We start from the raw sequence: 13,652 nt of genomic DNA, 5'->3' as shown, positions 1-13,652 counted from the left end.
GTTTTAAAATGCCGACAATAGAAGCAACTCTGACAGCCTGGTGGAAATTCCATCAGGTCACAAATTCCCCACTCGAACCATCTAAATACACCCCAATTTGGAATAACCTTGATTTCCTAGCCAACAAGAAGCCACTTAACTTTCACACATGGGCAGCCAAAGGAATCACACAACTTCAACATATCTTTATTAATAATAATCTGGCACCATTTCCCCATATAGCCCAGACATACAGCATTGGGAGTAATTGCTTTTTGGAATATTTACAAATCAAATCATCAATTAAGTCAAAATTACCTAACCAATCAATCAATCTAGACCTTCCACCTCAAATCTCAGAGTTTATTAATATATCGCCCTCCAAAAAATTGCTCTCCCAAATATACAAAATGATATCAAAATCAGACAATGCATTAGTTCTACCAACCACTAAATGGCAAACAGACTTATCTATTAATCCCAATGCTGAATTCTGGACTAAAATTTGCAAAAACACATTTTCCATGACTAAAAATGCTAACTTACAACTTATACAGTACAAAGTACTTCACAGATCACATTTAACTGGGCAGAAATTATTTAAAATGGGTTTCACGTCAGAAATATGTTCACATTGCACACAAAACACTCCAGACACATATCTTCATGCCTTATGGCATTGCACTTCAATTAAATCATTTTGGGTAAAGGTTACTGACTCACTCTCCAACTTAATGGGTTGTCACATCCCACTGTGTCCCTCCCTCTGCATATTAGGTGACATATCCACAATCAATATAAATAATACAAATGGTCAGTTTCTGCTGGTGGCTCTAACTATCGCAAAGAAAACTATCCTCATGAACTGGAAATCAAGAAATACCATTCACATCTCATACTGGAAAAACTTGTTAACAGAATACATCTCCATTGAAGATCCTCTTTGCCTGAAGCCATTCCCTAACAACACCTTCATCAGTACATAAACAAGAGGGGAGGGGAGAGAGGGGGTCAGGTAGAGATGAGGAAAAAAAAAAAAAAAAAAATCTAATATTTAATCTAATTTAAAATAAATAAATCAATTGGAAAAAAAAGTATAATGTAAACAAATAAAATAAAAGAATCATAATTCAGTCTTTATATACTTTTTTACTTTCCCTTTTGTTCTATTTGTTCCCCTTTCCTGTCCCTATCAATGTTATTTATTCATTTTTATTATATATAATATTTGTTTTCTATTTATTATTATTATTATTATTACTATACATAAATTATTATTATTATTATTATTATTATTTATATACCAGTGGCTCTCCTGACCAACAACAGATAAAAAAAAAGAAGAGAAAAGAAAAAAAAAAAAAAAAAGAAAGAAAGAGAAGAGGAGGAAAAAAAAAAAGAGAGAGGGAAAAAAAAAAAAAAAATCTACTTACATGTACTAAATTCACAGGGTAAAGTGTAACGTAGGCATGGCAGTCTGGGCACTGCACTGGACTGATCCATGCCACACGTTACACTTTTTTTAATGCATCACAAAGCAACTGACAAACACTATATACCTCAATGCCCATCACACAACTACAACCTCCTCAATTTATTGTTACAGCTGTTGTTATTTTTATTATTATCATTATTATTAGTATTATAACCAGCATGAGTATATTATAGTTATCAAATTACAGTAATAATCTATCATACATATCTTTAATATTATTCTTCCATGTGGAATTGTATAATTCATAATTAGCATTGATATAGTGTTTTCTTTTTTTATTTATTCAGTTTTTATTATTATTATTCTTTTTTTTTTTTTTTTTTTTTTTTTTTTTTTTTGGCTTATTCTTGTTGCTTTGTTTGCTGAACTTTATTTTTCCTCTCTCTTATTGTTTCTTTTTTCTTCTACTCCTCCCCTTCCTTTTCTGTTTTTATTTTTTATTCTATTTTATTTATTTATTTTTATTATAAGTATTTTATTAATTTTTGTTTATTATCATTAGTTTATTTTCTCTTTTCCTCTATCTCCCCTTCAAACTTACTACTTACTACTATTATTATTTGTTATTATTATTATTATTATTTATTATTATTATTACTTGTCCTCTCCCTGATTTTCCCATCCTCCCCTCTCCTCGACACCTTTGTCATAAATGGTATTACTTTTATTTTTTGAAATCATTATTATTATTATTATTACTGTTCTGACTTGTCCTGTTATCTTTCCATTATCATTATTACAAGTATTTATACCATTATCATTATTAAGGTTGCAGTTGTTGTAGTAGTAGTAGTAGTAGTAGTTGTAGTTGAAGTAGTAGACAGTGTAATAGTATCGATTGTTATTGAGTAATTGTTACGGAGATTTTTGAAGTAGTAGTTCATGTAAGTAGTAGCAGAAGTAGTAATGGTGTGGTAGTTACAGTAGTAGTAGTAGTCGTTGTTGGTGTAGTAATATCAGTAGTAGATGTTGTTGATGTAGATGTAGTAGAAGTGATTGTAGTAGTAGTAGTAGTAGTGGTAATAGTAGTAGTAGTAGTAATAGTAGTAGTAGTAGTAGACGTTGTATTAGTTGTAGCAAACGCTATAGTAGTATCAGTAGTGGTAGTCGTTGTAGTAGTATCAGTATTAGTAGACATTGTAGTAGTAGTAGTCGTGGTTGTGGCTGTAGTAGAAGCAGTAGTAGTTGTAATATAAGTAACTTTTTGTAGTAGTAGTTTGTGTAGCACTTGTGATTTATTATTATTGTTGTCAGTTATTACTGTTGTCCTTTCTTTCTTTCTACTCTAATTTTTACTATCATACATTAATAAGCATTGTTGTTACTCCCTACCTCTGACTGGTTTCTTTCTATATGTTTTATCTATATCTGTGACACTTGCTTCATTTATTGACTGTTATTGTTCCTTATGTATGTACTCTGACCTGTCCACCAAGTTACCTTTACATGCATACACACACTCACACACACACACTCACGCACATACCAGTACATGACTATATTGTTGTTGTTTTTGTTTTGTTTTTGTTTCGTTGCTTTGTATCTGTTATTTGTTGACGTTTTCTTGTATTTGTATGATTTTTGCATATTCTAATAAAAAAAAAAAAAAAAAAAAAAAAAAAAAAAAAAAAAATCATGTTTGTGTTTAACAAAAAAAAAAAAAAAAAAAAAAAAAAAAAAAAAAAAAAAAAACATTCTCAGAGAGTGTAAGTGTTTAAACTTAATACTTTCATACAAAATACTCGACTCACCTGCTTTCCCGAAAGAGATCATGATGTCAGCAATGCCGTCAAAGAGGCGTGTGAACGTCAGAGGGGTGACGTCACTCCAAACTTTAAAAGCTCTGGCAAAAGCATCATCGATCAAAGAGGCTTCCATGTCTGGCGAATAGTTCAAAATCCTGCAAATCAAATGACACAGTGGGTTATAAACAGGATTAATTATTAAAAGATTGCATGCATTGTAGATTCAAAACATTCATACTTAGCTAATTGCCAATTTGACTATTAACAATTCTTAGGTAGCCAATTAATTTTCAGACATGCTCGTTCCTGATGTATTTAACCCTTTATTTTTCTAAGTTTTAGTTCAAAATGTTATTAATTACACATTTTTCCCAATAAAAAGAGACTAATTATGATTGAAGCGATGAATTATATGAAAATTGCACAAGATTGTGTAGGCCTACTTAACAAATGATAATATTATTAAAAATTGACCTAGAAATTTTCAACTATTGACTTAAAAAAGTATTTATAGTATGAATGCATTCAAAGTTTATTTCAAAATCAGCAAATACAACTTTTTAAGTATTTCTAGAGCCGACTTTTTGTGAATTTATAACAAAGTTGTATATCATTACATTGGTCTACAGTGTTTAGCATAATGTAGTACACCTCATTTTGAAAATGAATATTTGTATGCTTTTCTCAGTGAATATAGGCAATGTATTTTGGTGCATTTAAACAAAACAGATTTATTAAACAGATAAATTTATTAAAATAATATTTTAGTCACCAAACATATTTAGAAATGGAAAGATAATACAAATAAAATCAAGCTAAATGCAATATTTAAAAAAAAAATACAACCTACAAAATTTTAACAAAATTTTTATTTTTCTTCTTCTCTTAATTTTTCCTTTTTTTAAATGTGTATTTAATAATTTTCTATAACGTATAAATTTGGGCATACTAGTTTTTGGACCGTTATCGTAAGTTATTTTGTTAGATGAGCGGCAGATTTGGCTTCAGTGCTGACTAATTTAATGTATATGCACAAATATAACATTGTATAGCTTCCTATTGAAAATATGACTTTAAAAGATAGATTTGTGAGGGGTGAACTTGTATATGTACACACTGTAGATGCTGATAAGGTATGGATAAAAAAATGTTTTTGTCACTAAATAATTAATTCAAGAAATTCCATTAAAAACACTGGCTTATTAAAACATTTAGTCAGAATCTCTAGTGCATCACACACTATTTTATTCGTTTATTAAGCAGCTCTATTACAAAACTCATAAAGTATTACAAATTTAGTATAAGATTTAATGTGAATAATGTCCCACCTGTATGTGACATCTGTGTGATCCCACTTCAGGTCTCCGTCGAATGTCTTGTAGTTGCGGATGTCCGGCACGCCACAGCGGGGCTGCTTCATGGCATCAACGGTGGGCTGGTCAAGCAAGCCGGTCTCCTCCAAACCGAGCTGCCGCTGGAGCTTCTTCAGAGCTTTAGTATTGGAGACGACCGCCTGCAGTCCGCTCCTCTGGAGGACATCGATGTAGCCGTAACGCTTCAGATACTCCTGAAGACAAACATTTATGGACAAAACAAATCATGCGGAGCTATAACATCCAGTTATTTGCACTTTAAAAGTAGAGAACCGAGAGGAGAAACCCAAACAAATCATAAACTAAAACTGCTTCTACTTTAGTTTAATGGTCTGCTTTTAAACAGTCTCTTAAATTTGCAATTTAACGTCTTTGAAGTTTTATTACTATCTCGTAACTCTTTATTTTAATAGTCCTTTAACAGATGTTCTACTAACTATAAGTAAGTTTGCAAGTACATGTCAACTTGTACTATTAAAACCGACAGTATAACAAGACAGCTGATATGTAGTTGCAGACTTACTTATAGTTAACCTGGAAGACAATTACACTTAAAGTGTATCCCTAAAACCTGACATACTCACATCCGCTAGCTGTGTGTTGGTCATGTTCTTGATCACATCTCCAGGAAACGTCACGAACACAGATTTGAGTGGCAAACACCAGGCTCTCAACGAGCAGGTGCCCAGAACCAGAAACGCCAGGACTCCAAGTCTCATTTTGAGTCGCAAATATAAAAGTAAATTCAGAAGAAATCTGGAGAAACTGTCTTGCAAGTGCTCAGATCAGATCAGATGAAGTGGAAGCAGTGTTGCTGTGTCTGCTCCAGCTGGTTTACTGTCTTTTCTTGTGCCCTGAAGGCAGTATTTATGTGGTCTGTGTTAGTCACCCCCTCACCCCTCCTTTAGGCCATTTTATCACTCCCACTAACAGCACTTGCCCACTAAAAGGAGTGATATGTTTTTGTCCATTCAAAAAAAAAAAAGAAGGGGCTTTCCAGCAATCTCACATTAAGTGTGAAAACACAAAAGATCATAACAAAGACTATGTTTTCTTTTATCTAAATCTACATTTCCTAAACTAAAAAGTTTCTTAAGTAATAAAACAAACAGTCAGATATATATATTTATTAGATTAGTCAGAACTGAAGCCAAATCTTCTAGAGCTTATCTAACAAGATAACGTGCGATTATAATTACGGTCCAAAATTTAGTTTACCAAAATTTTTATGTTATTGAAAAATATTAAATACAAATTTAAAAAAGAGGAAAAATCAAGCAATAAATAAATGAATAAATAAAAATTTGAAAAAAAAAATTTAAAAACTTAGTTGAAATTTTGTAGGTTGTAATTTTTTTGTTGTTGCAATATTTTGCTTGAGTTTATTTGTAATTGTATTTCTAAATATGTTTAGTGACTAAAATATTGTTATAATTATATTAGTAAACATATCTGTTTAATAAATCAGTTTTGCTAAAATGCATCAAAACACATTGCCTATATTTACTGAGAAATGCATACAAATTTTCATTTTCAAAATGGGGTGTCCTCAATCATGCTGAACACTGTAGATATATTAAATGCGACTAAATATATTTAAAAATTATTTTAAAAATACAAGAAAAAATGCAAATGCGATACAAAATTCAAATCCAAATAAAAACAATTATACATGTATTTCTAAAAATAAACAATCAAACAGACTGTTATTTTAACAACTAAAATTTATTTAGCTGTTAAAATATTATAAATATTTTATAAATATTATAAAAATATAAATATTATAAATATAAAATTTATTTCTAGAGTTTTTTTGTGCAATGACTTAAATCTTTTATGTTCAATCCACTTAGATTAGTAAAAGCAATTAAGTTAACTTCACACAATGAATTTGTGTTAGGACAACATGAAAGAAGTGTGTGAAACCAAGTGTTTTTACAGTGTATACAAATGAATTATATGCAATATTATAGAAACGACTTCATTAAAGTTCATTGCATTGAAAAATAAACTAACCCGTCTTACATCTGTTTATCTTTTTAATCACATCCCAAACAAATAAACATTAATACATAAATAAATTAAGCAATTAGTTAGTATAAATCTACAAAAAATAAACATTAATCTATCAAATAAAGATTTATTTATACAGATAAAGTCATTAAATTTAAAATAAATGATTTTTTTTATGTCAGATTTTCAAAAGGGTGTATTTGCAATAGTGACTTGTGCAGAGGAACAGAAAGAAGATAATGAACACCAGAGAAAGTGGTTTTGGATTGTTATTACCAGTCAAAATGACGAATAAGTGTAAAGTAACATTAACCCACAGGAAACTCATCAACTTAAACTGGTCCAGGTAGGTAGTCTTATTGCACAATTTCCGTCTGTTCACCAACATCCAGCAGAATGACGTACAAACACAGGTGTTTTTTTCAACATAGCTCTATAAACTTACAAAACACAACATTTCACAAGAGTGTGTTGGTCTGCTGTGTGGACATGCATGTTCTGAGGCAGTTCTGTGCCCACAGGGGAAAGAAATCCTCTTCCATACATGGCCATCATTTGGTCTGGTTCCAGCAAAATAAAAAAGAGGAAGCCATCATCTATTATTATTTAGTTGCCTAATGATGATGCTTTGCAAATGAGGATGTAAAGAGGAAGCTGTTGAGTGATGTGCGGAACAATCATATGATAATTGCCTCATTTTAGATCAAGTCTCTAAAGTAAATTAAGGGAAATGTTTGTCACTCACAGAGATAACGTAATCAATTTAATAACTGCCATTTCTAGATATTCACATCACAAATGCAAAAGTCCATAGATTTTTTTTGTAATGAATCAAGAAATACTCTCGTGGCTAAAAGCATCTTGTATGTCAAGTTTTTGCTATTTTAGACATGAGAGTTTGTTTCCTCTCTTTCACTGTACGCTTGATAATGAATCATAAGCTACAGTGGGCTGCTGACTTCCTGTAAATAGAGAACTTTTAAGGACCTGACAGTTTATTTAAATATCTTCTTGTAATTACTTTAGATGATTTATTTAGGTTTATTTTATAAATGCTGGATAAATTGAAATATAAATGCATATATATATTATGTATGTTTAATGTGCTAACCAGGGTCTTCATTGTTGTGTTGTGTCTTATGACAAAATTTTGTGTGTTTTGTTAATTTGGTCTTGTATGTAAGGACCCCCTTTAAACTGAGATGTTACATATTAAGGGGTTTATCCTTAAGCATAAATGTTGTTACAAATAAACTGTCATGACACCTTTGTAATAATAATAATAATTCATTCATTCATTCATTCATTCGTTCATCTTCTTTTCGGCTTAGAAAACCACCAACTTATCCAGCACGTTTTTAAACAGCGGATGCCCTTCCAGCCGCAATCCAAGTTCTGGGAAACATCCATCCACACACACTCATACACTACGGACAATTTAGACCAGGAGTTCTCAACTGGTTTGGCCATAGGACCCACATTTTTACATGGTCATCAGGCTGCGACCCAAATTTTTAGGAACTATAAAACAATTTTAGGAATTATAATTAATTTGTATTTATGTGTTAACATACACAAGTAGTGACAGATAAATCACCAAGACTTAAACAAATAAACAATATTTTATTGCTGTCATTTAACAAAATGTATCAAATATAAAAATATTACAAAGTAAAAACGACAAATAATGTAAACAGTGGTTAGGGTAAGGACAGGTTCAGTTACCATGAACTAAACTGAACTGTTAATAAAACATGTTGTCTGGTTTCTAAATGCCGTTTTAATTCAGAAGGTTTCATGCTCTCTTGTGAGAGCACCTCACTACATATGACACAAAGGCTTTAAGTCTGTTTTTGTCGTTAAAATATGTAATCGCACTTGCGCTTCAACATATTTGTTTCTATAATTAACTGAAATTTCACATGTCAAATGGTAGGGTTGTCGCATATGCATTTCAAAATAAAAGTCCAGTACAAGCAAAATAAGTAAAAAATTTCTTTCTTTAAAAGTGTCAACACAATAATATTTACTGACATTTAATGATACTTAATTACAAATTCAATCTGTACCATTGTAGTTGAGGTCAAGAAAAGTATTAATAAAGCTGTTATCAAATTCGTGACAATGGTTTATGAAACTTATGTTTATTACAGATTTATGATAAGTTATGTTGTCTTGATAATGTCAAGTTGTCATGACAAAGACAGGTTGTGATGACTTTGTTTCTGTCAAGTTGTCATTATGAAGACATCACAAAAAATGTCACCTTTCCATTTGAAAGAGCGAATGTCACTTAATGACAGTTAGCAATACGCATTCATAAAATCATTAATGTGTGTCATGATTATAAAGATTTCACAAAAATCTTATGAACATCCTTTGAAGTACTTTCAAGAACACTTTAGATTAATGTTCATTTTACGATCCTCAACATACTAAATAAGGTAAGGAAGAAGAAGTCATTTACTTTTAAAATGAACAAACTCGGTTTATATGTTGTAAACCATTATTGTGTGACAGATTTAAACCACTGCGGGACATTTAGCAACAACACAGATGGATTCATTCCACAGTAATACCACATTCTTGTGCCTGAGATACGTCTGAGTCAAATGCAACATCCTTTTTAATTATTTCATCAGGAGCGACTGAACACGTTAATCGATTTCAACAACATAATAACACAGATGCTTAATTGCACATAATTGGCAACAGAAGAGAGGAGGAAATTGCAGAATTTTCAGATTCAAATGTAAAAGCTTATTTTCATCTGCTATTTATTCACACCAGTGTTTTCACATGAAGATTTGTGCCTCAGACTGCTTTTGTTCCATCATTTGTTGTTTATTTCAGTTGTTTCTTTGGACAGTTTGAGATTTAGTGGCCACCAAGGGCAAGGAAGACTTGTTTAAGTTGTTTGTGTCATGATATACAACATTTAAGGACAAGTGTATCACAGTTGAGGTTTAATCACTTGCATGTTTGTCCCTCAGGTTTTTTTTAAAAGAATAACCACTATGTGGTTTGGAACTGTATTCTGTATTTAAATACAATTATGTTTTGGTTTTAGAAAACATATGCTGTAGAAAGCATGATAATACAGGGAAAAATGTCAAATCTATTGAGAGTATTTATTCAGAAATAGTTTTATGGAACATTGTAATGTCTGTATCCTGTGGGTGGAGCTGCACTGGAATATGTACGTAATTTAAATTCTAATAAAGATTATAAAATAATGAGGTCATTTGTGTGTGTGTGTGTTTGTGTGTGTGTGTGCACATCTGAACATTGATGTGTGAGTTACATTTAAAGTGTGCAACATAATGGTGAGTAAGAAATGATCAGGAAATTTAGAAATGTGTAGTTCCCAAGACAATATTGTAACTTCTTCTCACGCATTCACACACTTATTCTTAACGCTGCAGGCCTAAATGAGCTCATTTTTATTGAAATAGAAAGCCTGTATCATATTTGCATAAATACCTATCTATCTATTTAATTGTCCTTTTATATACACAAAAATTACTTAAATCTGTCTGTTTATCTGTTAGTTTATTTGTCTCTCTGTCTAACAAACTGTACATCATCACACAAATAATTTTGATTTGTACGCATTATTATATATTATGTATCATGTATGCCATTCTTCCATAAAAGTTAGCAGCATATCTGAATTATTAGGCCCCCTTTGATTTTTTTTCTTTTTTAAATATTTCCCAAATTATGTTTAACAGAGCAAGGAAATTTTCACAGTATGTCTGATAATATTTTTTCCTCTGGAGAAAGTCTCATTTGTTTTATTTCGGCTAGAATAAAAGCAGTCTTTAATTTTGTAAAAACCATTTTAATGTCAAAATTATTAGCCCCTTTAAGCTGTATATTTTTTCGATAGTCTATAGAACAAACCATCATTATGCAATGACTTGTCTAATTAACCTAACCTGCATAGTTAACCTAATTAACCTAGTTAAGCCTTTAAGCGTCACTTTAAGTTGTATAGAAGTGTCTTGAAAAATGTCTAGTCAAATATTTTTACTGTCATCATGGCAAAGATGAAATAAATCAGTTATTTATGAGTTATTAAAACTATTATATGTAGAAATGTGTTAAAAACAGAACAGAAATTGGGGAAAAAATGTAAAAGGGGGCCTAATAATTCAGGGGGGCTAATAAATCTGACTTAAACTTTATATAACAATGAAATGCAAATGAGTTTAAATTCTAATATTTATGTTCCTGTACATAAAACACAATATACAAAGCTGGGTTGAATAATAGTTGAAAATGGAGAAAAATTGAGCCGTATCACTCTGCACCCTAAGACCGGTTACTCACTAAATCTAAGCAGGGCTGAGCCTGGTCCGTACCTGGATGGGAGACCACAAGGGAAAGCTAGGTTGCTTTTGGAAGTGGTTGTTAGTGAATCCTAATACCCCAGTATATTGAAGGGGACACTATACTGTCAGTGAGCGCTGTCTTTCGGATGAGATGTAAACTGAGGTCCTGACTCTCTGTGGTCATTAAAAATCCCATGGCACTTCTAATAAAGAGTAGGGGTGTAATCCCAATGTCCTAGCCAAATTTCCTCAATCCGCCCTTACCCAACATGGCCTCCCAATCATCCCCATCCATCGAATTGGCTCTATCACTGTCTCTCCACTCCTCCTATAGCTGGTGTGTGGTGAGCACACTGGCACTGTTGTCCTGTGGCTGCCGTCACATCCTCCAATTGGAGGCTGCACACTAGTGGTGGTAAATGCACAATATAAATACACGTTACATAACAAAAGACAAAAGCTGGATGTGAAAAATAAGGCAAGTTAATAATGTAACTAGTACTGTCAAAATAAAAAGCATATATAGAAATTATTTAGTCTGAAAATTTGTACACACTCATATGAGAATCACAATTAAACATAGTATCTCGATGAACATAAAATGGCATTCCAGAACAACCCCTTGCTATAGCTGCATTTTGAGCAAGTTGACATTAAGTCTTGTTTAATGTGCGAACTGTGCACAATTTTCTCATTAGACAACAAGGGAGGGACTCTTTAAATTTAAAGACAAAACAAGGGAAACATACTGGTGTTTACGTTTTACAGACATACGGCTGGCATTTTGGCACTTTGATGTGGAGAGCTCTGTTGTTCATTTATATTTAGCCACCAAAACCCTTTTTGAAGATGAACCTTCCTACGAGGAGTGTAAATGTCAAGTCAAACGTAGAACAGCTCAAGAAAATCATTTCAAAACGAATTAGCATTACAACCACACACAAACATACACAAACTGTTGTGCTACATTTAGAAAGTAACCCAAATCCACAAAGCATGACAGAACTTGCTGATGTGGTCAGGTTTGTTTTTTTTTTTTGCACTGTTGTTGTTTTAAAACGATCCCGTCGAATGATTTCTCACTTCATATTTCCAAAATACTGACTTGCTGACACTTCATTTTTTATGGTAATCACTATAACTATTTATAGTTGAGTTAATTTACCAGAGATCAGTTTACAATAATTTACGCACATCATATGGGTGCTACTTTTTGCATCTGCCACATATCCAGATTTCAGGAAACCAATCCAGATTGCTTATGCGGAAACATCTGCATGTGTTTAGGGATGGCGTCAAGTCAGTAATGAAAAGCGGCTCCGGGGTTGCACAGAATGCCACAGTGTTTTGCTATTTTACATCCCAAAAAAAAAAAAAAAAAACAGCTAGCGCAGCCCCCAGGATCTTCTGCTGGGAACAAAATACATCAACTTGCCTTGTTTGGCAACAGTAAATTTACCCATCACATTTCTCATGCAATATGTTACAAGAGGAAACCACAGCAGGTCATTGCATCACATCAAGGAGGATGTGTGCTTGATGTCAGTGTAAATCTGACTACGCAAAGACATCAACAAAGTGAGGTATGAAAAGGTACTGTGCAATAGCAGCACAGAGCTCCTTTATGCTACTGTCGACTAGAGAGTTGATGTTGGATAAGGCGAGAAGTGCTGCGGTTCGCCTCTTCTAAAACTCTCAGGGTGATGCATGCAAATAATTATGTTTTAAATGTCGCAGGCAAAGATTGCAGGCTGTAAAACAACCACAGCAACACGGTCCGCCCTGCCCTGCTCTTCCAGCCAAAAGCCTACACAGACACTGAACCCTCAAACTTGGCTTTGTCCCGCTACAACAGGCTGCTTTTTAGGAAAACAATACTCTAATAATATTTTATGATATGTTTGGCCGGTGGATTTGTGTTATGAAATGGCTGGTCATAAATCATGGAGTGATTTTGGTTCTATAAAAAGATGCTGATGTATAATTCAGCTGAACTGAATGAGAATCCGTTGTCCAGCAAATCAAATCATAACAGTGGGTTTTTGCTACTGATTCCTGAGAAATGGTTTAAAAAGTCATGATGGTACTCCCACGGAGTAAGCTGGCACATCAGCAAGGTCATATAGCAACTATTTCCTAATATATGCTTGTGTGTTTTTACTAAATTATTCCATCCAGAGAAGTGCCAATCTATAAGTCTTATAAAAACAGTTTGGCAATGAACAACATGCTCTGGATATACTTATCCTCAGGCCATTAAGATGACTTTTTTTCTTCAAAATAACATTAAAGAAGATGTTTAGCTGAAAGTGTAGTCCTTGTTTACTCAAAACAAAATGACAAAGGCTACTGGGACTTAAAATCCTGTTCAATGATACACTGAGGCCTTTTGAAGCATGACTACTAGTCAGTGCAATTAGGATTAGGATTATATTTTGATCTTTAATTTGACATTTGATTTATAAGATTATATTGTCATGAACATGCTCTGGAACAAATGTAATAATGTTTTTTTTTTTTGCACAGACTGATTGTTTCACTTCATCAGACCTCAAAATGTAGGTAGTAGCCACAGACATTTATTTTGTTTTTCTTATATTATTCCCCCCACCCCCTTTTTGAATAACAAAGGGATGGAAACTGGTTAATTTGAATTATCATCAATGACCACAGTTTCAGCTAAAATGTTCTACTGAAGAAAGTGGCTTGT

At 32.5% G+C, this 13,652-nt stretch overlaps 1 protein-coding gene across 2 annotated transcripts in view; it reads right to left on the bottom strand.

The window, feature by feature from the left end:
- Window positions 1–13,652, bottom strand: part of mmp9 (matrix metallopeptidase 9) — a 200,168-nt gene that overhangs the window by 8,983 nt on the left and 177,533 nt on the right. The window contains 3 exon segments of one of the 2 annotated variants that reach the window (NM_213123.1): window positions 3,226–3,374; window positions 4,548–4,786; window positions 5,177–5,400. In NM_213123.1, coding sequence (NP_998288.1) covers window positions 3,226–3,374; window positions 4,548–4,786; window positions 5,177–5,311 — 523 coding nt within the window. In that variant the 5' untranslated portion in view covers window positions 5,312–5,400. 2 annotated transcript variants of the gene reach the window in all.

Source organism: Danio rerio, chromosome 8 (assembly GCF_052040795.2).
Source record: "Danio rerio strain M-AB ecotype USA chromosome 8, GRCz13ab, whole genome shotgun sequence".
NCBI classification, from domain to species: Eukaryota; Metazoa; Chordata; class Actinopteri; order Cypriniformes; family Danionidae; genus Danio; species Danio rerio.
This window is presented reverse-complemented; position numbering and strand designations above follow the sequence as displayed.